We start from the raw sequence: 23,189 nt of genomic DNA, 5'->3' as shown, positions 1-23,189 counted from the left end.
TTCACAAAGCATTTTATCTTACCACTAGGAGTACTCCTAAATCGCACTAAAAGATTTTAGCTAGGAGTTTTCTCTTAAAAGTTATTCACAACGCCTTTCAGACCTACTCTTAGTAAAGAAAAATGACAACTCCTAAACTAAGAGTGAGTCTTCGTTGCTATGGATGACGTCATTACTCATGCACGAGCTGGACTGAAGTGACCACCTTGATTGGCTGATGATTGTAACGCGGGAATGATTCCAAACACCTCCCCTACGATGATGAGTGACAGGTCTGAGAATGCGTGCGCTACACAAGTAGTGCGAAGGACGGAAGATGATGAATAACTGAATAAATAGCCTAAATGAATAAAGAGTAAGGCAAAACAAATAGCCTAGTAGCCTAATGAAACTATGGATTGATGCAATATCTTTGCAACATTATTGATTAATCTGTCACTATATGCCTCTGCCTACGTTTGCAAAGAGAAGAACATTTTAATTTGATTCACAATCAAACGTTACGATTAGTTTACATGCAATGAATGATCCCTAGTTATGCCTACAATGCAAAATTGTTCCCTCGCGATTGGAAGCTCCTGTAGCCGCCGCATACGCATTTCAAAACATCGCAACGTGAAATGGTCTTAGTGAGTTAGGAGTCCTCTCGACTTCTTTTAAGCTGTCCCAGGCTTAGGTGCTACTTTTAGGGCTAAAATGCTTCGTGAATTACTCTTAATCAAAAATATTAGGAGTCCTAAAGTTACGAGTGACACGCCCATTATTTTTTAGGAGTTGCTCCTAAATTCGCCAGTTAGGAGCTACTTTTAGCCTTAAAATTCTTTGTGAATACGGCCCCTGTACAGGTAAACATTGTTTACAACCAAATGGTGAAACGTCTCGGTTACATATGGTAACCCTCGTTCCCTGAGGGAGGGAACGGAGACGTACGTTGTGACCGACTGATAGGAATCTCGCTAGAGAGGCCAATCTACTTTGAGTAAAACTAAAATGAGCCAATACACATTGGCATGCAGTCATTTGCATCAACTGTTAAGCCTTGCAGCGCAGGTATATAATGAGCAGCAGTTGCGAGGTGAGCTCCTTTTTTGCTGAGGAGCCAAGCCTGGTAAGCTGGCCGCCCCGTGGGCAGCAGCAGATGTGATGATGGGATGTACGTCTCCGTTCCCTCCCTCAGGGAACGAGGGTTACCATATGTAACCAAGACGTTCCCTTATCGGTCGGTCACTCGTGACGTATATCTTGACCGACTGATAGGAATCCCTACCAAAGCGCCACAGCTGCTGCACCCCATCCAGCGCCCGGTGTAAGCCTGTACCCCTTCTTGCCTGGACGGACGATAGGAAAGGGCTTACACAGAGCGTATCCATCACTGTTGTTCCATGTTAACCCATACAGTGAGATTATTGGATAACACTGGGAAAGCGTGCCCATTCTATGGAAGGGGAACGCTGCGGAAGTCACTTTCTTCAAGGGAGTTATGTGGAAAAATACATATGGACTAGTCCGAAGGTTGTACTGCATATGAATATTGGGTAACTTAGCCCAAGGGAAAGACACGGGGCTTCGATTAGAAGCAGCCATGGAAGTATACACATATGGAACCCAGCCTAACACCTGATCTCTGAAGGGAGTGGTAGGAACCTTGGGCACATAGCCAGGCCGGGGTCTCAGTACAACATGGTTGTCACCGGCCCGAACTCTAGGCACGATTTGTCGGCCGACAAAATGCTTGCAGGCCCCCTACCCTCTTGATAGAGGCCAGTGCAATCAGCAGCAAAATCTTCAAAGAGAGAAGCTTTAAGTCTGCTAACTTCAAAGGCTCAAAGGGAGCATCCTGAAGAGCTTGAAGCACCAGGGAAAGGTCCCAAGAGGGTATGGAGGGGGGACGAGGAGGGTTTAACCTTCTCGCCCCCCTATGGAACCTGACGACCAGTTTGTGCTTTCCATAGATGGCACATAGATGGCAACTGATTTGCCATCTATGTGGTCGTGATAAGCTGAAATGGCAGCAGCATGTACTTTGAGGGTGGATAGAGCCTTCGTTCCAACCCTTGCTGCAAAAAGGAAAGCACGGACCCTATTGAACATCTTCGGGGGTCCTCTCGGCGAGAAGAAAACCACTTGACGAACAGGTTCCACTTCAAGGCACACGTCTCGTGGACGGCGCCCGTGCAGAAGTGATGGTGTTAAGTATCTCTGGGGGTAAGTCACCTAGAACCAGAGATTGAGTTTCCAGAGGTCCGGACGCGGGTGCCATAGGGTGCCCTGTCTCTGAGTCAGAAGATCCTTCCTCAGAGGAATGGGAGGGACTGTCACAAGGAGCATGATTTCTGGGAACCAGGTCCGGGTGGGCCTATAGGGGGCCACCAGAAGGACCTGCTCCTCGTCCTCCCTGACTTTGCACAGGGTCCTACCTTTGAAGGTGTTCAAGCAGTTTAGCACCGAGTTTAGCACTGAGCACGTTTGCTCTGTGAGGCGTGCTGTCTGTGCAACCGAATCCAACTCCATACCGAGAAAAGAGATCCTCTGCATGGGGGCGAGTTTGCTCTTCTCCCAATTGGCCGGAAGACGCAACTGGCTGAGGTGCCTGAGCACGAGGTCCCTGTGTTCGCATAACTGGTCTCGAGAGTGTGCTAATATGAGTCAGTCGTCGAAATGGTTCAGGATGTGCACGCCCTGTTCTCTCATGGAAACAAGGGTCCCCTCCGTGACTTTTGTGAAGACAGGAACAGCCCGAAGGGCAGGACCTTGTACTGATAAGCTCGACCCTCGTACGCAAAGTGCAGAAATGGCCTGTGTCGAGAAGAATCAAGACATGAAAGTACGCGTCCTTCAGGTCGATCGCTGCAAACCAATCTTGGGGACGGATGCATTCGAAAATGTGTTTCTGCATGAGCATTTTGAACCCACCACATTTCTTGGGTGCAATAAAGTAGGGACTGTAGTGCCCTGACCTCATATTGTCTGGAGGGACTGGCTCTATCGCGTCCTAGTAGGACTGCGATCTCTGCTTGCAAGACATGGGCATCAGCTGCTCTCACTGTAGTGGAGTGAATGGCCCGATCCATCTCCGGGTCGCCCGTCCTAGGGCTGCTTGCTCTTGGCTTTACCGCCCTGCTTGGCAGGGGCCTGGACGGGTGGGGGGGGGCCTGCCTGCGACTGGCTCCTTGGCTCTGCTTAGGTGGAGGCTGCTGCTGCGGCGCGGGAGCGAGGGCAGACACAGAAGGCCGCCCGGTGACGAGCAGACTGAGGGGCTGCGGGCAATGGGCTGGAGGCAGCAGCTGACCGCCGCGGCAGGATGTGCTTGATGGTCTCAGTCTGCTTTTCAGCCAGTTTCTGCTGGGCAAAGTTCTCGACCACGTTGCCTTTGAGTGCTCTCAAGCGCACCTTACCAGCTGTGAGAACAGCTTTTGTTTTCTCAAGTCAAAACAAAAGCAAAAAGAAAAGAAAGAGAGAGAAAAAAGACCGCTCGCGCTGCTGTGCTGTCACCCGCACCAGTGTGGAGAGGTCCGAAGAAGAAGAAGCTCGCTCAGTTTCACATTCTCCTTGAAGGTATGTAGAACACATCGAAGTGCTTGGCTCCAAAAACTGATGAAATCCATACAAATATAGATGAAGATGAGGAAAATGATGATTAAGAGTTTATATTCTACACTAATACAACACACTAACATGACCAGTCGTCAAAGTACAGCATGGATAAGCAGCAAAAAGATCTAAGAACCAAATAAATGTTTTCTATTTTATGTTTGAGCTGTATTTTAGTTTTGCAATTTGGCTGTAAAGAATGTTTACCTGTACAGAAGGTTACTAACGTTTACTCTTTTGAAGGTTGTTTTTTTTTGATAACAGACTACACACTAGAGTCATCTTTATTCCTTGTGTTGCGAGGACTTTGTGGACTTATGGAACCCATAAGGAATGGTAATGCTTGAAATTTCTGTTTTCTCCGATTTGAGGTACAGTGGAGAACTTTGGTTATACCAGCTATAATCCTCTAGATAGAAAGGTCATCTTGGACTTAAATTGAAGCTTATAAACTTGGGAAGTTTTTCATGTACATTTGAGGCAGTGATATATATAATAAAATGCTTGAAAATGATCACTTTTGATGACAATTTGTCAGGCGGACAGACATTTTTTAGTCTTTTGGGGTATGTTGAGGGTGATATTTGACAGAAAAAAGGCAGCAATGCCCAGAATCTTTTTTCTGCTAGTTTCCCCTATGTGTCAGGATACACCATGCAAAATTTTAGGGTTATATGGCCATTTATGTAGCTGCAGTACCTTTATATTCACAATTACATCATTCCACCAAAAGCTTTTCCCAAAAAGGGTGTTTTTTGGCCCCTGAGACCAAACGGGGCCGAGTTGGGGGTGGTCATTATCAACTTGTGATGGCCCAAGGTATAAGATAATAGGAAATAATAGTGAAAAAAAGGTAGCAAAAACATCCTGAGGAGTGGACCTGGCTCCCGGCCTAAATAAGGAAGTCCTGCCAAACAGCTTAACTACTGTTTTAAAGGTCAGCAAACAGACCTTCAGTTCAGTTTGTGTTTGTGGTTTTCTGGGTGTGAATTGTGTTGTTTGTTGACTGTATTCTCTGAGTTCTCAATTGGCTTTCAGTTTTAATCTAGACAAACCAAAGGCGGAGCTGCGGGGCTGGTTAAAAGAGCAGTAAGCCCCTGTTTTTATCTGTCTCTCACTCCGCTGTTCGACGTGCTAAACTCCCAGTTGTGAAATAGAAAGCAAGCGGGCGAGGTTTGTGTTTGTGTTCCCCTGCGAGATAATCCCTTTATCCTCTAGCTTGGTGATTTAAGAGCCAGTCTCAACAATCAGCACCTCTCTGTGTTTTCAAAGAGGAAGGGAAGTCAAGCTGTTGGTCAAGAGTGGAGAGAGATTCTCTCATCCATTTATCTGAAACTGCTGCCCATTCCTTCGTCTGTAGTCTTGATCTCCCACACTCACCCTGAATAATTGATCAGTAACATTGTGCAGAAAACAGGCGGGTTCAGTGTAAGTTGTTAGGTGTGAAGTTGCTTGAATTGGCTTGGCAAGTGGAAGTACCTATTGATCACGTATGATAAATGTAACTGCATATGCCCTGTACAGATTTTGCTTTGTAGCACATTGCATGTCATTAGGAAATACAATACAAAACATGTTACTTTATTATTGTAATATTGTATTTTTTTTTTTTAAGCAATGTTCAAATGTTTGCGGTCAGTAAGATTATTTAAATGCTTTTGAAAGAAGTCTTTAATGTTAGTAAAAAACAGTAATTTTGCAAAATATTATTAGAACTGTTTTCTATGCTAATATATTTTTAAAATATTATTTATTCCTGTGATGACAAATCTTATTTTTCAGCAGTCATTACTCCAGTCTTCAGTGTCACATGATCCTTCAGAATTCATTCTAATATATTGATTTGGTGTTCAAGAAAGTGTAGTGTTTTATATTAAGACACATTAATATGGAATTGGTTGCTCTCTAAAACCATTTAATCATAAAATGGAACATAAATGTATGCTTAACAAAACAAAAAAATTGTGTTAATATATGTCCAAAATATGAATGTCCAAGTATGTCTTTCTAATCCCCTAGGGGTGTAGAGCCACACGACAACCCCACCACAGTGTTTGTCCAGCGCCACGAGCCCCAGGGAGACTCCATCATCCTCAGCAGCACGGACTTCTTCGAGCAAAACCGTCAAGTTATCCTAGAGAAGGTGGACAGCTTCCAGTTACGGGACAAGTACATGTTTGCCACCACAACCAGGGTAAGGGTACATTCCGACCAGAACAGAGCCGCAAACGTTCGGAGGATAATTTGTAGCTTCATGCTTTTAAATAGCAAAAGAAGGGTAGAATAAGCAGTGCTGAGCTAGAGTTCAAAAACTGGAAATGTGGAGAGTGCCGAGAGTCAGATCCGTGCCAACTCCAGCTGAATGCCTCTCCTGTGAGTGTGAGTAAACACTCCTCTGAAGAGCTGGAGGAAGGATCCCGCTCAAGATGAACAGGCAGTGATAACAGGCTTATTTAAAGCCATGGAATCGGATAAGGAGGATTCCTGGTGTGTTTAGCCAACACTGAACTTCTGCCCTATATGACAGAAGGGTAATTCAGACAGGTGACTCTCTAGTTATTAATCTGGGCTGGTAACCAAAAGGTTACTGGTTTGAATCCCACTGGGTCATTGTGCCCTCAAACATAATAATTGCCCCAGGAGGCACAACCTGTAATACATGTACTGTAAGTTGTTTTGAAAAAAAGCATCTGCTGATTATTTGTCTGTGAACAGCAGTTGTACATAGACTGTTCCAGAAGGTAGGCGGTTTAGTTATGCTTCCTCCTAAGAGGCCAAATTTCGGCCAGATTCTAAGGCAGCATTGTTTGTATCCATCACAGCGAGAGCGAACCCAGAATGCATCGCAACAAGCTCAATGAAAGAATAAATACAAGGCGGACAAGAGAACAAGAGATTTTTTATATATATATATATATATATATATATATATATATATATATATATACACGTGTATTTAATTCAATACTGCAACTAATAGATAAAAATAGTTCAGTGTAATTAAAAAGGGATTAAGTTGCATGTGCTATATATTTTATACTTCTATTAGCAGCATGGTAACATCAAACTGCAATCATATTTTGTATATAGAGTGCTACAGGAATGAGTCCTAAAACCTTCAACTTTTTTTGCTCTTTCAGTTCCTTTGTCCTGAAGTCCATGTTTTGTTTTTTTTAATTGGTTTGTAAATCGCTCAAATTGAAAATTAGTGTCTGTGGTTAACATAAGCTCAAGATATTTTCATGTTTTATACTGTGTCTTGAAAAGGCAGTTGCTAACAAGTGGCTAAATGGGACTATTGAGGTTGTCAGGGAAATTAAAAGTCATCACTCTTCTACTCGCTAGTCCACTTTTACAGCCTCATTGTGATTATAACTGCACTCTTGTAAACTATTCTAACTCAGACGTTCTAATTTAAAGATTATAAAGTTTAAAAGAGTAGTGGGAAAAGTAAAGGTGGTGACGTTGAAGTCATGCAACCGTGGTGTAGATTGTTTATATCTTTTCACTTCTTCCTATTGTTAGACTTCAAAATTCATAAAAACTTTCTTTGATGGTGAAGATGATCTTTATGAACAAACCATGTTAGAAGCATAAACTTTTGTTGGTAAAAGAGATTATTTTCTGCAATAGTCCAGTGGTCAACGGAAAAATCCTTTTGGCTTTTTGCCGAAGGAACCTAGGGTGATGCTACAGTAACTTCTAGGATTTCCTACAAAAATGCATCAACCCTGCAACACTCTATTCATTGGAACTTTAAAACCATGTACCTTGTTTAATTTTTATTTGTGCGTTTATATAATTCCTTGCAGATCTATGAATTAAGAATGTCATCTAAACAAGCAGAAACTCTGAAAATGTGAATCCTGCAGATTCACTCTCTCTGGACTATTTATTTATTTTTGTAATTTAGCTCTAAACTCTAGCATTATTTCAGAATTTGTCATGAGCAGAAACAATGTATTGTGGTGTTTTTTTGTATTGTAAGTCCAGCCCTGCAACACAGGTCATCAGTCATAGAAACACTAAACCGTGTAAAAGCTGTATGTCAAACTCTTATTAGCATCACATCCAAGATGGGAACACAATACAGCTTAAAGTATTTGTTTTCAGTTAATATGCCTCCATAAAGTTTTGCATAGTTCCTGGTTTCTGAAACAATGATTGTCTAGACCTCATGTCTATGCTGACCGCAGCTAGTGTTATATTTCAGTGTAGCGCTCACCCTTGAGTATATTCAGTGGTTAATCATTTCCACCCCACATCAGCTGGCATCTCACTAACCTCATCCCACAGCAAACGTATGACTGCCCAGAACTGGATGAGGCATCTGTCAGGTCACACATGGCACTGCCAGGTTGCGTAAAGCAGAAGCAGACCCAAGTCACCCATTAAATTGGAAAGAAATGTGTAATTTATCTGCGGCCTCAGAAAGCCAGAGACTCCGTGGGAGTTTTAAGGGCTGTTTATGAGCATTGCTCCGCGGATGGCACAACCGCGGCCCTGGACGGCTTGCCTGCCTGACAGCTCTGATCTATGTTCCGTTAATGAAGTTGTGGCTAGGTTTCCCTCGGGTGCTTCTAACCACTCATGCACCACTTGTATGCGTTTTGCTGCCCAGTGCCGCCATATGGTCCCGTCTTCAACACTGCGCCATACTAACGGCACCGAAAGAGTTTTATAATTGCTCCCATTGTTCTTGTTTAGTTGAAGTAAAGGGATGTCAAATGCATCAATGACAATTCTGTCATCATTTACCTACCCTCATGTCCTTCCAAACCTATATGACTTTCCTTCTGCCTTGGAACACAGAAGAAGACTTGGAAAACAGAAGAACTGTTTTTGTCCAAAGTATAAAATCTAAAAGTTTGGTTTGGAACAGCATGATGGTGAGTAAATTGACAGAATTAAAATTTTAGGCTAAACTGTCCAAAGGCCATCTGACGCGAGACGAAAATACGAAAGGAGCAATATACACCCGCTTTCTGAGCGAATTTTTTTTTTTCTTCTGAATTTTCCACAAAGGGCTGTGGGAAGTTTGCTCCCTGTGTTTTGGTGAGCCACATTTCAGTTTAATATTTTAACGGATTTGGATATTTCACTTTCTGAGTGGATGGATTTACAACAGGATAATTAGTGGTTTTCATGGTCAGACCATTCAACTCTTTGCAGTGCTCGTTGGTTGTCCACATAGCGCATTAAACAAAATTATCCTAAGGAGGTTTATGACAAGACAGACAAATAGTAAATAGGCCAGAGCAACAGCTCTTTGGAATTTGTCTGGCTGGGCAAGTTGTAAATATCTCTACTCTTGAGGAGAGAGAAAGTGACAGGCTTGTTAAGAGCCTTGGCTTGTTGATGCCTGTGTGTGGCCTGGCCCTGACCCTGCTGGCCAGACGTACCCCTAGAGCAACCCCCTCTCTCTTTCAGTCTCTCGCTCGCTCACTTACAGAACAAACACTTTCTTTCAATACTTAGAAGAGCTGCCTACAGAGACAGCATTTTAAGACATCACAAGCTGCCCCTGCTGGAAAAAAACAGCTTAAATTAGTCTAAGCCGGTTTGTTGGGTCTAATTGGTTTAAGGGTTAGTTCACCCAAAAATTTAAATTCTGTCATTAATTACTCACCCTCATGTCATTCCAAAACCGTAAGACTTTAATATCTTTTTGATGAAATCTGAGAGATTTCTGTCCCCCATAGACAGCTATGCAACAAACTTTGATGTTTCGAAAAGTTCATGCAAAACTAATTCATATGAATTGAGTGGTTTAGTCCAAATTTTCTGAACCTCATTGGTTCTTGCACAAGGTCAAACGTGCTGCATAACACAAGAGAATGAACCTCATTGGTTCTCTCACATCAAGCGAACATGCTTGAGCTTCCATTTACCACAACTGATGTGTGAGTTGATGAATGTTTAAATGTGAATAAAAGACTAAATTCAGTCTGTTCATCATATAAAGCAATCAAGTCTCTTCTGAAAATTTGGACTAAACCGCTCAATTCATATGGATTAATTTTACGATCTCTTTGTGAAGCGCCAAAGTTTCAGTTGCGTAGCTGTCAATGGAGGAACGGAAAGCTCTCAGATTTCATCAAAAAAATCTTCATTTGTGTTCCGATGATGAATGAAAGTCTCACGGGTTTGGAAAGACATGAGGGTGAGTAATTGATGACAGAATTTTCATTTTTGGGCGAACTATCCCTTTAAGATGAAAAATCTCTGGCAGAAAAAGAGGAAGAAATGTGTGTGTGTGTGTGTGTGTGTGTGTGTGTATATATATATATATATATATATATATATATATATATATATTCAATCATCAATCAAGTGTTGATAAAGATTGATATAGTTAAAAACTGATTATTTTACCCAATGTTTGTGTGTTGTATGTATATTTTTGTATCGAATTAGATTATCATTTTGTTAGCTTAGCGACATGCTAACACTAAACTCGCTAACACGAAACTATTTGAATCAGTTGTGAGTTGCTGCTTGTGTAACGTTCTAAATTGCCATGTTAGTTAGGATGCTGTTTATGTAGATACTAGGCAGTGAGGCCGTTCACTAGGTTTTGGACCATATCCAGTCTTGCCAGTCGGACGACATTGATGTCAGTCTTTTTCTCCCTTTTTTCAGTCTTTTACCCTCTTCTCTTTCCGTCACTGTCTCTTTCTGACTCACTCTTTTGCTCTCATTGTGTTGAGTCCCTCTATCTGCAGCTTGGCTAATAGGATTACCATAATGAATATCACAAGAGCCTTTGGCAGTGAGAAGCTTCTAAGACTAATTAAAGCCGTGGAAACCAAGGTCCTCTCATCTGAGGGATTTATCCATAATGTCATAGAAATCTTTAATAATAATTAAGTCTTTTCTCTTCTCACATCCTCACCTCCCTGTAGCCCTGCAAGCTGCTTTAGCTATAACCTGGTTTCAGGGTGTAATCTGAACTTTGATAAAGAAAGATGCTCATGGGAGAAGGATGGGAAGAGATTTTAAACACGATCTTGGCGTGTCAGTAGGCATTAAAGTGGTCTCAGTTTAATGCGTTTAATTAAAATACCATTCATAACAAAACTCTTATGAATGTAGAATCTTTAACCACACGTTTCCATAAACATCCTGTCAGTAAGTGAATCAGATGTCGGTTTGATAACCGTTTTGATGGGTTCAATTAGACTGCTTCAAATGAGGACTAATGGTGTAATACAGGAAGGGATAAATTTAGCTATGCTAAACAACCAAACCCAAAGTTTGTAAATTGGTTTGACTGATTCATTAAAAGAACCGACTCAAAATAGTAATTTATTCTTTGCACTGCCTATCTGTTTTTGCATGCTGCCAGCAAATACAACGTAATAGCAAGTTTTATTGTTTAGATTATCTTTTAATTGCAGACTGCAAACTCACAACTTGGACAAAATATTGTTTACTTTTTGCTGTGACACTATAGAATGCAGAACTTCCCACACTGTGTTCTTCAACATTGCTGCATCTACACATTCTCACTCATGCTTGAAAGTCTGATCTCTCTCCCAGTTTAGCGATGAGAGGGACTGCCAGCACAGTACGGCTGTTGTTCCAGAGATAAATGCTTTCTCCACAAAGAAGGCAAAGTGACTCCAAAGCCAAATATCCATTGGGCCGGACGTGCCAGAAACTATTCCATTCATGTTGCCATGTAAGAATAGAAGGCTTTTATAGACGAATTTTTGCTGTCAAGTTTGTAGTCAGGGACACTTGGATGGCAATGGCATGGCAGCAGAATGAGAGATGACAGTTTTCTCAGAGGAGCTGTTTGTGGATAACTGCCTGTAAATGCCTAATGATTCTGTAAGAGCTAAAATTGGAGGTTGGATCTAAGTGTCAGATGCAAATGGAAATTTGAGGGAAAATTTCTGACCTCTGACCACCTGACAGGATTGGTTAACAGCTCAATCACACAAAAACACGGTGCATCCACCTGTGTAGCAACTCTGCACCTTCCTGGAAGGTGGCAGTTATGATGCTATCGAAATACAATTATTTGCATTATTTGCATATAATTTGCTTAAATTGTGGCAGTATGATGTGGTGTTTTTTTTTTAAATAAATGTATTATATTATATTATATTATATTATATTATATTATATTATATTATATTATATTATATTATATTATATTATATTATATTATATTATGTATTTATAGAGGTGAGTAAAACTAGACAAAATTATAATTACCGTTAAAATTTCCATGTCTTATTTACAATGTTTTCCTAAAAATACCATAATATTTTATATAAGTATAATAATAAGATTCAGATAGTTTTAAATGTGTGATTTCCAGACTTCCAAAGTTGAAGACCAATGGAAATGGAAGTTAAAATTTTAATGGCAAATATAATTGTATAATTTTACTCTAAAACCTCAAATATTTAATCGGCTAGAATTTTTTAATATATAATAAATTGTATAGTGTGTATATAATAAATTATGTATTTTCATATATAGCCAAAGTATACTACATATCATTTTTATTATTTCATGTTTGTTTAAATCTTTTTATATAAAATAATCAGTAATTTATAAGCTAATCAATCATTTTTTTAAACCAGTATGTATGTAATGTATTGGTTACACTATAACATGGTATTATGGTACTGTGTCCAAGTATTGGCATCTTGATCTGGTTGTTGCAGCTTTGTGATTTGATTGTTGTGTTATCACACACTTTGCTCTCTTAAGCTCTCCCGGCAACACGTCTGTTTTCAAGAGATCTCCCTCTCCTTTGCTCTCTAATGCCAGATTGTGTTTTGGCTCCTTCCACAACACTGCAGTCTGTTCCTGGAGACAGCCGTTAACAGCGAGATAAATCAATACCATGAATGGTGTGACTAAAAACGAGGCAGTGCGGAGAGCTGAGAAGGAAAACACTGAGCCTTTGCGCCTTTAAACAAGGAAGTGGTTAAACTTGTTATTCAGGATGATGGTGCTTATAAATACACTTTTATCTGACATCCTGTTGTTCTTACACTGACCCAGTAAATCCCTGGCCTTGTGTTTACCCGTTGCTGCTTCCATCTTGCGATCAATTTTGGCCCTGCTGCAATATAATCAATATAATTTGCTTTTATTCCGATTACTGCCTTTATCACCTCTAATGGCGTCTTTGTTTACTTCTTGACTTCTTGTCTACACAGCAAGAAAACAATTGCTTTGAAATCTGGTAATTTTAAAGAAGCAGTTTTTGAAATTGCGTTTCAGTCTGAATGGCCTGATCAGATTTTAAGTAGTTTTTTGTCATTTTGAATTCACTCATTCACTATGTAGTGGATATTGAATGAGGGGTTTTAACTAAGTGGTTTCAGACATATCTTTTGTCTCAGCTTTTGTTTGATTGTATATAATCAAATTGTATGTATGTTTATTATAGAGAGTAATTTACAGCTTATTTTTCTGTGTTTGTGTGGCTGATGTAAGTAACTCTTACTCCCCCATGGCTTGATTACAGTGACAGTACAAGGGAAAGACTGATTGAGCAGTCTGAACTTCAAAATTGATTGAAGCTTTGATTTCCTGAGGGGAGAAAGAGAAAGAAAAGACTTCAAGATGGGAAGAACGAGTGATAGTGCTCGTCCCTTTATGACGCATTGCTCATTTAAGACAATGCTAGACAGAGACATATCTAGGTTGCTGGGACACTGACTAGACTAGTGCTGCTAACACCAGCTTTCCATCTCTTTTATCTTTGGAAAACCAGCAGTTTTAGAAGTACAAATGAGTGACTGACAAATCCCCAGTAGTCCTTATTAAGTGATATCAGGTACAGGACCCTAGTGAATACAGTGCTGATGGGGCATATCCCTCCATGCTAATATTGTCTGCCATTCAGACCTCGTTTATAGTGAATATGGTTGGTAGCTGATGGTGTTAGATTACCTTATAAAATATTTATGACTCTCTGCTGTTTCATTTTAATAAATTTTATTGCAACACGTCCCCGTTTTGTGTAGCATTGGAAAACAAACCACCTTGTTGCTGCATTTGAACTAGATATATAATGATAATCTGTTTAACCCAAAACAAATTTTTAACGTGCAGATATTCACACTTTTCTACTCGACCGATTAACGATATTCACTTGAATAGTTTCATTTGTTTGGATGTGTACTCAGTTTTTTTATTTATTTAATTGAATCATTCTAATGATTAAATCTTAATTAAAAAAACTTCAATAATTGTATTTAATATTAAGTTTTATATATTACATTTTAAATGTTAAATATTACAATTATACATTTTAAATATTACATTTAAAAATTTATTCAGTTACCAAAACATCTCTGCATAAATATAATACTATAAACAGCAATTATTACATTTAGAATAAATATAGAGAATATTAAAAAATAATAATAAATTATTCAGTGAAATGTATGTTAATGTTATTAAATTAATAATAAAATATTAAAAATGCTTATTTTGTAGTTTATTGATCATATAGTTATTGTGTCATTAGATATCAATATTACATATAAATGTTAAAATAAACTGTTTCAGTATAGGCCATAAAATATGTTATTGATCAATCTCTGATTTGACAAATTGTAATATGTGATCTTCATTTGGGATGGTTAATCTCATTGTTAATGTGTTTCCACAGACGTTGTTTGGGAGCCATGAGTCTCAGTCTGTCCAGCTGTGGGTTTCTTACAACCGGCAGCCAATGAGAGCAGCTCAGTTTAACACCCGCCACCCTATCACGGTGAGTGCCGTCAGCTTCGTTTAGTCTCAGGTAGATTTGTGGCCATGACTTTTAAAGCTTCATGTTTGTTTACCTGTCTTATGCGATTCCCTGCTCTCCACTCTCTGCCAGGAGTACTACATAGCAGATGCTTCTGAGGACCAGGTGTTCGTGTGTGTGAACCACAATAATAGTGTTACGCACCTGTACATCTCCGACACACAGGGCCTGTCCTTCTCTCTGTCCCTAGAGAATGTGTTGTACTTCAGCCCTGATGGCTCTGGGAGCAACACACTTATCAGGTACAGTTGAACATCACAGTGTGTGTGCATTTGTTTGAGCTGCTAAACACTGCTTGTCCACAGACTAGGTGACCATTATTGTGATTTACCCAAGAAGGACATTTGTTTGTTGGTCCTGGAACAACATTTCTGTTAAACAATCATATTTCTAACCCTACTCCTAAATGCTAAATGCTTTGTATTGCCTTAGAGGTCAATGGTTATGTTCTCATTTTTAAAAATGTGTTCGAAGTCTCTTATGCTCAACAAGGCTGCATTTATTTGATCAAAATTACAGTAAAAAAGGTATTGTGAAAACTTATTAGAATTTAAAATAACTGTTTTCCATGTTAATATATTTTAAAATGTAGTTTATTCCTTTGATGGCAAAGCCGAATTTTTAGCATCATTACTTTAATCTTCAGTGTCACATGATCCTTCCGAAATAATTAAAACATGCTGATTTGCTGCAGGGGTAAAAAAAAATTCTGCTGCTTAATATTTTTGATGAGTAGTAAGATCAAAAGAATTTGAAATGCATGTAACATTATTCAAAAAAAAATTACTGTCACTTTTAATCAATTTAATGTATCCTTGCTAATTAAATGTAATAACTCCTTCATACTGACCCACAGTTTTGAACGGTAGAGTAAATTTGAAATGAAAATGCTAAATAAATAATTACAATTAAAACTTTTAACAAAATAGCTAATATTGAAGACTTTCAGCTACATTAAAGTTTTTCTACGTTTAGTGTCACTGCAAAAATAAGAAAAGAAAAAAGACCATCTGACTTCACTCTAACCGTACAATCTGACTATGGACTGTAGTGGCTAAATGCGTTCGAACAGCCACAAAAGAACGCCTACTCTCCGCCTACTGACTTAATGTGTAAATATTATGGGAAGCACGCTAGCCAGACAGGATTTAAACTTTGTTGGCTGGAGACCCAAGTTTGGTTTAAAGAGGAAAAATGTACCAAGCACAGTGTTCTCTAACCATTCCTGATTTCTAATACGTATTCTTTGCGTTCGATGTAGTCTTGCGGCTTTCAGATCTGAAACGAAAGCTGCTGCTCTCCATGTGTTTTTCTGTCTTCTCCGGGCACGTTCATATGTAAATTGCGCAAGCTTAATTTGTCCATTAGATCGAAAGATCTGAAAAACCCCCACATACTTTTACCCGCCCATAGACCATCCCCTAGAAGTAATCAGGACAGAAGTGGTCAATAATGGACAAAAGAGACGGATTAAAACACCAGGTGTAAACAGGGCCTGAGAGCCAACAACCATGTTTAGCCAGGAACACATTCCACTTCATTAATTCACATTAAGCCCCAGTCTTACGCAGCTCTTGGTCTCGTCACCTTTACTTGAACTCTTCTCGGTTTAGTGAAGGCCCCTCATCGGTGCTGTAAATCTGTTTTTGGCTCCGCACATCTTAACCCATAAGCAGGTTAGTGAGGTCTCGTCTCTATAATGCAAGAACTATGTCTTCGCCCACCGGTCCCTCCACTCACACTGTCAGTAGAAGCAATCCATCATTCCTACACGGCTTCCCAAGGACATGCTATTGTTTTACTCTGCGGCAGAGCGGGATCTCACCCACAGCCAAACCACTGAGCTCAGCACGGCCGCCTGAGAGCAGAGACGCAATTACTGCAGTGCGGAATGCAGATGAGATGCGCTTGGCTCGCGTGCCATTGGCATTTTCAAAGAGCGCCTCTCTTGGCAGATATGAATGGCATGGCACATTAAATTGTTGTTTTTGTATATTTGAAAGGTACTTCGCCAACGAGCCGTTTGCAGATCTCCACCGGGTCGAGGGGCTTAGGGGTGTGTTTGTGGCCACTCTGATCAATGGATCAGTCACCGAGGACAACATGCGATCAGTCATCACGTTTGATAAAGGAGGAACCTGGGAACTTCTGCAGCCGCCTGAGGCCGACAGCCTGGGAGGAACCATTGACTGCCAGGTATTAGGGATGTTGGTCATTTTGGCTACTTTGGTACTAGATAAATCAGCCAAGTACTCAAGAGCAAGGAGGATTTCACTGTTTTGCGGCTTTCTCATTTATTAATAATGGTCCAACATATAAAAGTGTGATCCTTGTGACCCCTGTGATTTGATCCATTTAATTTAGCTCCCATTCGGCTGCACATCAGAGCACATCCTATGTGGACGCTCTTTCTATACAGATTTGCTGCTGAAACTCACTATTTGCTCTTCAGCACAAGTTGTGATTTCCCTCTGACCATTCAGACCATTCACTACCCAAAATGCCACAGTTACAAATATTCATGTATTCATGATTGATCATTGCTGGCATATGTGATTATGTGATATTAAATATCGGGTTGATATAGTCATTTAAATTTTTGGTTTTGTATATATATGAATTTGACATTTCATTTGTTCAATTGTCAATTTGTGTATGTATGTATATATATATATATATATATATATATATATATATATATATATGTGTGTGTGTATATCTATATGTATATCTATAGAATATATATATATATATATATATATATATATATATATATATATGTGTGTGTGTATATCTATATGTATATCTATAGATATATATATATATATATGTGTATATATTTTAAAGGGTTATTTAAAGGGTTATATTTAAAGGGTTTTATTTAAAATAATTTTTATGCAATTTTTTTTTTTGACAAAAGAACATACATATATATACACATACATATATATATTGTCTATATATATTATGTATGTATGTATGTATGTATGCATGTATGTGTGTGTGTGTGTGTGTATATATATACATACACATACATACATGCATGCATACATACATACATACATACATACATAGATACACTATATATATAGACAATATATATATGTATGTGTATATATATGTATGTTCTTTTGTCAAAAAAAAAAATTGCATAAAAATTATTTTAAATAAAACCCTTTAAATTGTGCTCATTCGCACCATGTCCTCTTTTTGCATGCTTCTTGTATACGCGACGCCAAGCATGTTTATGACACTGTGGTTTTGTGTTTGCAGAGAGTGAGTTAGAGTAGCAAGTTTTTCAATTGCAGCAGGAAGTAGAATTTTTTTGTAATGCTTGCGGTGAGCTGTTTGTGCTCTTTATCTTTAGCATTACCATACTCACTATTTCTCTCTCTCCCCCCTCTCCATCTCTCAGTTGGACAATGGCTGTTCCCTGCACTTGGCCCAACGGTGGAGTCAGCTGCTGAATATTCAGCTGCGCAGGATCCCTATTCTGTCTAAAGAGTCTGCACCTGGCCTCATCATGGCAACAGGTGGGCCACATGACCGCCTCTCTGCTTTGTGGTTAAACACCTCTCGTATGTGCAAGAAAGAGGAAATACTAGCACCACAGTGTCCCTGTTCTTGCTGCTCTGCTCTGCTCTGCTCTTATTAACCGAGTGCATATAGGTCCCTTCAGAGAATGCGGTACACACTGTAATGATAGGGAGCAAGTGCATGAACCCGACTACTTGAGTTCATGCCTGGCAAAAAACATTGATTTTTTCCCTCTTTGCACAGTTTGGAAGGCACTTCCTCCCTCTTGCATTCCTCTCTCTCCTTCTGCCAGCCACTGCCAGACCTTTAATTAAATGATTATTAGATAATGTGCATGCATGAAGATGAGAGGCACAGGAGGCTTGTGAAAATGTCTGCCCGTTTCGGCTGCTATCGCTCCAGCGCAGATGTGATAATTATTTGTACTTCACCCACTGGCTAATTATCACATACAAACACACCCTCGCACTCCTCGTCTTAGCCAGCCGAGAGCGGCCTCGTCACCTCAACATTGTTCTCATTGCACAAAAAAAAAGTTAAGTGCTGCATATCTCTTAAGTAGATGAATGTAAATGAGGTATATTACACCCCAAATTAATTAATGACAATGTCTTTGAGAAAAGGACAACTAGGGTTCTGATTCCAGGGCTGCGAAAAGAGAGAAGGTGACAGCCAGTATCCGTGTCTGGGCGTCTTGTCACAGTGGCAAGACTGAAGCATCTGACAGAAACACTTTATTTCTTGTTTTATGCTGGGTTTGTTTCTCTTTGTTTGTGCTAATGTCCTGCTATTTTGATCTGAATCTTGAGTAGGCTGTCTTTCACTGTTTACAGGGACGCATTAGCATCTACACCATTATGGTGTGGTCAGATGTGCTTGTGACCATTTCTCATTCAGTTTACATCACAGCACATAAATACCTAATTTACATTTGTATTTAACGCTGTCCTTTTGTCAGCTGGTCACCTGATATCATTTGTAATTGCGGCCTGTGAGATATGACACCAGATGCTGTGTAAATATTGACTGTCATCTTTTTTCCTCTCTACTTTTTTTTCTGTACAGGTTCTGTGGGAAAAAATCTGGCCAATAAACCCAATGTGTATGTATCCAGCAGCGCAGGGGTCAGATGGAGAGAGGTGAGAACTAGTTTTATCACACACTAGGTCCTTTTTCCGTGAACTTCCAAAATCTGTATTATTATCTAATATCTAAGAGTATTATCTAATTGAGTAATTAATTCAATTAATAAATTATTTATTTTATATATTTTACTTTCATGTCTCTGATTTGACAGTATTTTTGCATTTATTTAATATTTTATTTATGTATATTTTACTTTCATTTCTCCTCTTTGAGGTTTTTCCTCTGTTTTGCTTACTTTTAATATTGCAACACTTTGGTTTAACTTTTGTTGCTTTTAAATGTTAAGTCAGTATTTGAACCCATTCCCCCTTTCTCTAGACTATCTTATCTTACATTAAGAACTTTTTCTGTCATGTATTATCTTACCTAGGGCACCATTTGAGCCAGAATGCCATTGGTCCCCCCTTAAAAAAAATGTTTAACGCTGCTGCCAGTACAATAGCACTTATTATATTCCCAGACTTTTTGAAAAGCATAGCAGCGTGTGTTGTTCCATGTAACAGATATGTGTGTTCTTTAGGCCCTGACTGGTCCTCATTTCTACACCTGGGGAGATCACGGAGGGATCCTGATGGCTATCGCACAGGGCGGCTCCACCAGAACACTCAAGTCAGTTAGCATTTAAGGATCTAATGTCACTGTTCTTTTAGTAAAATCTGAGTATTATCCGGCTTTAGGATGTTACTGATAGCTGTGTCTTGTCTTTTGCTGGCTCAGATTCAGTACTAATGAGGGGGAAACCTGGAAAGAGTTCCAGTTCTCCGAGCAGGATGTATATGTGTACCAACTGCTGACTGAACCGGGTGAGAAGAGCACCATCTTCACTGTCTTCGGCTCTTATGCAGACCAGAAACACAGCTGGCTCATTGTGCAGGTCAACGCCAGTGATGTGCTTGGTAAGACAACAATGCACTCATGACTGGTGCACCATCCAAAGCACCCTAGCAACCACTTTGTAACTACCCACAACATCTAGCAAAATCCCTATCAGCCAACCTGAATACTCTATAAAAACAGTAAAATTCTTAAAGAATTAAGTCATCATTTATTCACCCTGGTGTTGTTCTAATGCCGAATGCCCTTCTTTCTTTAATGGGCCACAAAAGAAGGGTTTTTAAAAAAATGTCCCGCTTGTGCTCGTCCATATAATGGCAGTGAATAGTGACCAGCATCAAGCTTTTAAAAAAAGATGCAAAAGTATCACAGAAAGATCCATTAAAAAAAAATCCTTTTGTGGTCCATAAAAGAAAGTAGGGCATACAGCATTATACCAACAACAGGGTGAATGATTTTTGGGTGAACTATCCCTTTAAGGAGCCACTCTGAACACCATTGCATCAGTATAGCAACCACAAAAAACAGTGGGCAACTCCCCTGCAACCACCCAGAATGCCCTAGCAACTGCCTAACAGCCAATCAACCACACTTGCAATGTTGTATATGCAGTATTATCCAACACTACTGAATAGATCCTCAAGTGTTTCAAATGTATCAAGAGTAAATAACCTTCAAATTGAAGTATTTTTATATTTTCAGTCAATGGTTGTCAAGCCAACATTCAAAGTTTGTTTTGGCAAAACTCCTTTTTGTGGTTCTACATGTGATGTTACGTGTGCTTAGGTGTGCCGTGCTCGGAGGGCGACTATAAACGGTGGTCTCCCTCCGACGAGAGAGGAAACGGCTGTCTGCTCGGCAGAGAGATGGTGTACAAGCGCCGCTCTCCTCACGCCACCTGCTTCAACGGCGAGGACTTCGACAGGCCCGTCACTCTGTCCAACTGCTCCTGCACTCGTCAGGACTACGAGTGGTATGAGCTGAGACCCCCTCGGTCTATGTTTATCTCATGTTGCCATTGTCTTCACCTGAATACGCAATAAATTTTCTCTGTTTTATTGGCTCATCTCTCTCTGTTGCCAGTGACTACGGGTTTAAGCTGAGCGAGGATCTGTCTCTCGAGGTGTGCATACCTGATCCTGAGTTTTCTGGAAACCTGTATGCCCCACCAGTTCCCTGTCCGGTGGGCACAACTTACCGCCGCAGCAAAGGGTGAGAATGTGGTTATCCATCTTTGCTAACAACCATTATGATTATGTACTCTACCTTTCAAAAGTTTGGTGTCAGTAGGATTTTTTTATTTATTAATAATTTTAATCTGCAAGGATGCATTAAATAAACCAAAAGTTAGTTTAGACATTTTATAATGTTGCAAAAGATCTCTATTTCAAATAAATGCAAAAAAAAAAAAATATTAAGCAGCACAACATTGATAATAATAAGAAATATCAGCATATTAGAATGACTTCTGAAGGATCATGTGAGACTGAAGACTGGAGTAATGATGCTGAAAATTCAGCTTTGCCATTACAAGATTAAATTACATTTTAAAATACATTAAAACAGAAAACAGTTCTTTTCAATTGGAATTTGTAAATTGTAGCCTTGGTAAGCATAAGGGACTTAATGGACTTTTCTAAAACATTAAAATATCTTACTGATCCCAAACTTTTGAATGTTAGTGTATCACTAATTAAAAAATATTCACCTCTTTTCATGTTGTATTATCTTACAATACTGAATCAGAGCGAATGTAATTAGTTTTTTCCACCTTGTCACAGATAAATATTATCTCATCAAAATAAGACTTCTACCAGGTTGTTGTTTTTTGTCTAAATTTTTTTATTATATGTATTTTATGTAACTTCTGAAATGAGTTGGCTGATTATCAACAGTAGTTTTGTTATATTAAATTAGGTGGATACTTACAATATATATATATTTTTCGAGCTTACTATTATTATTATTAGATTGTAGAGGTCACTTTAAAGAGCATTTTTCTCTCTATAAAGCCAAACCACATCTGTTGTGATTCATTGCTGTAAAACAGCAAAACAAAAGAGAGTCCAAAGGGGTGAATCCTCATTATAGGCTCTGTGTCCTTCTGGATACGGATTGTTAGCCGCCGCCACCATCAGCAGCAGCCCGGGAGCATTATTAGATCTGCCACTGCTGTGTCACCATGCATCTCTCCTCTCATTATCTGCAGTCGAGAGGAGAGGATTTATTTAGAACATGGACATGAACCGAATTTAGCTGGAGGAGTTTAGATCTCTTGCTCAGTCAGTTGAGATGTGAGCTGGAGGAGGTTAATTACTATTAAAAATGATTCCTGGGAAATTGGGGAAGTAATGTTAATTACGATTATTTAGGGACGCTCAGATATATTAGGACTGTATCTGTTTTCAACCATTTTTGTTATTTAACATTTAGGACAGTTTATGCTATTTATCTTTTGTATTTCACTGTGGAACTTAATCTAGATCTATTTAACACATTTGAGACCACTCTAAAAACGTCGCTTGCCCTTTAAGGGCATGTTTATAAAAACAGAGATCTGTGCTGATAAAGATATTTAATGATTCTTATGCACACAAAAATCCATCAATACTGCTATTTATGTGGTTATTTGTTTAATTTCCAACAGTTAAAATCATGGAAAAACAAGAATTAGCATTTTCTAATAAGCTTGGAACATTGGTACTTCTCAAAATGTTACCTAAACATCAAGACAGCAAGAGGTGAATTTATATGGAAGCAAGGAAATTAATTGATGTGTAATTACAGCATCACCTAGTGTCAACTTTTTGAACTAAATTCTTCAAGAAGAGAAAATTTTAATTTCGAAGATGATTTCCACTGATGTCAAGTTGTGTGATCTGACGCTTTAGGTACAGGAAGGTGTCTGGAGACAGCTGCAGCGGGGGAGATGTCGAAGCTCGGCTGGATGGAGAAATGCTGCCCTGTCCTGTGGGAGGTACAGTAAGAACCTCCTCCTCAGCTTACACAATCATCTTATCTGAGCTCTTTTTATGGAACACCACACAGTCCTATGGGATGCAACAGGAAGTTCTTGAGTCACAGTTCATAACATGGCCTCAAACTTATAAAAAAGAACTTCACAGAGAAACATCAAGTCAGAGAAATGAAATTGTAAATGAATAAATAAATGAATAGTTTATGGTCTGTACGATTTCTTTTAAAAGTTTGTATTAGGCAAGGATGCATTCAATTGATCAAAAGCGACATTAAAGACATTTATAATGTTACAGATTTCTGTTTCAAATAAATG

At 39.3% G+C, this 23,189-nt stretch overlaps 1 protein-coding gene across 1 annotated transcript in view; it reads left to right on the top strand.

Annotated features, from left to right (window-relative positions):
- Positions 1-23,189, top strand: part of sorl1 (sortilin-related receptor, L(DLR class) A repeats containing) — a 61,846-nt gene that overhangs the window by 19,842 nt on the left and 18,815 nt on the right. The window contains exons 6-16 of the mRNA XM_079885089.1: positions 5,611-5,785; positions 14,240-14,341; positions 14,453-14,622; positions 16,384-16,576; positions 17,796-17,913; positions 18,983-19,056; positions 19,584-19,672; positions 19,781-19,959; positions 20,684-20,870; positions 20,981-21,109; positions 22,789-22,874. Coding sequence (XP_079741215.1) covers positions 5,611-5,785; positions 14,240-14,341; positions 14,453-14,622; positions 16,384-16,576; positions 17,796-17,913; positions 18,983-19,056; positions 19,584-19,672; positions 19,781-19,959; positions 20,684-20,870; positions 20,981-21,109; positions 22,789-22,874 — 1,502 coding nt within the window. The remainder of the gene's footprint in view (positions 1-5,610; positions 5,786-14,239; positions 14,342-14,452; positions 14,623-16,383; positions 16,577-17,795; positions 17,914-18,982; positions 19,057-19,583; positions 19,673-19,780; positions 19,960-20,683; positions 20,871-20,980; positions 21,110-22,788; positions 22,875-23,189) is intronic.

This window comes from Squalius cephalus (assembly GCF_949319135.1).
Source record: "Squalius cephalus genome assembly, chromosome: 11".
NCBI classification, from domain to species: domain Eukaryota; kingdom Metazoa; phylum Chordata; class Actinopteri; order Cypriniformes; family Leuciscidae; genus Squalius; species Squalius cephalus.
The sequence above is the reverse complement of the archived record's forward strand: the minus strand, read 5'-3'. Positions and strand labels throughout refer to the sequence as shown.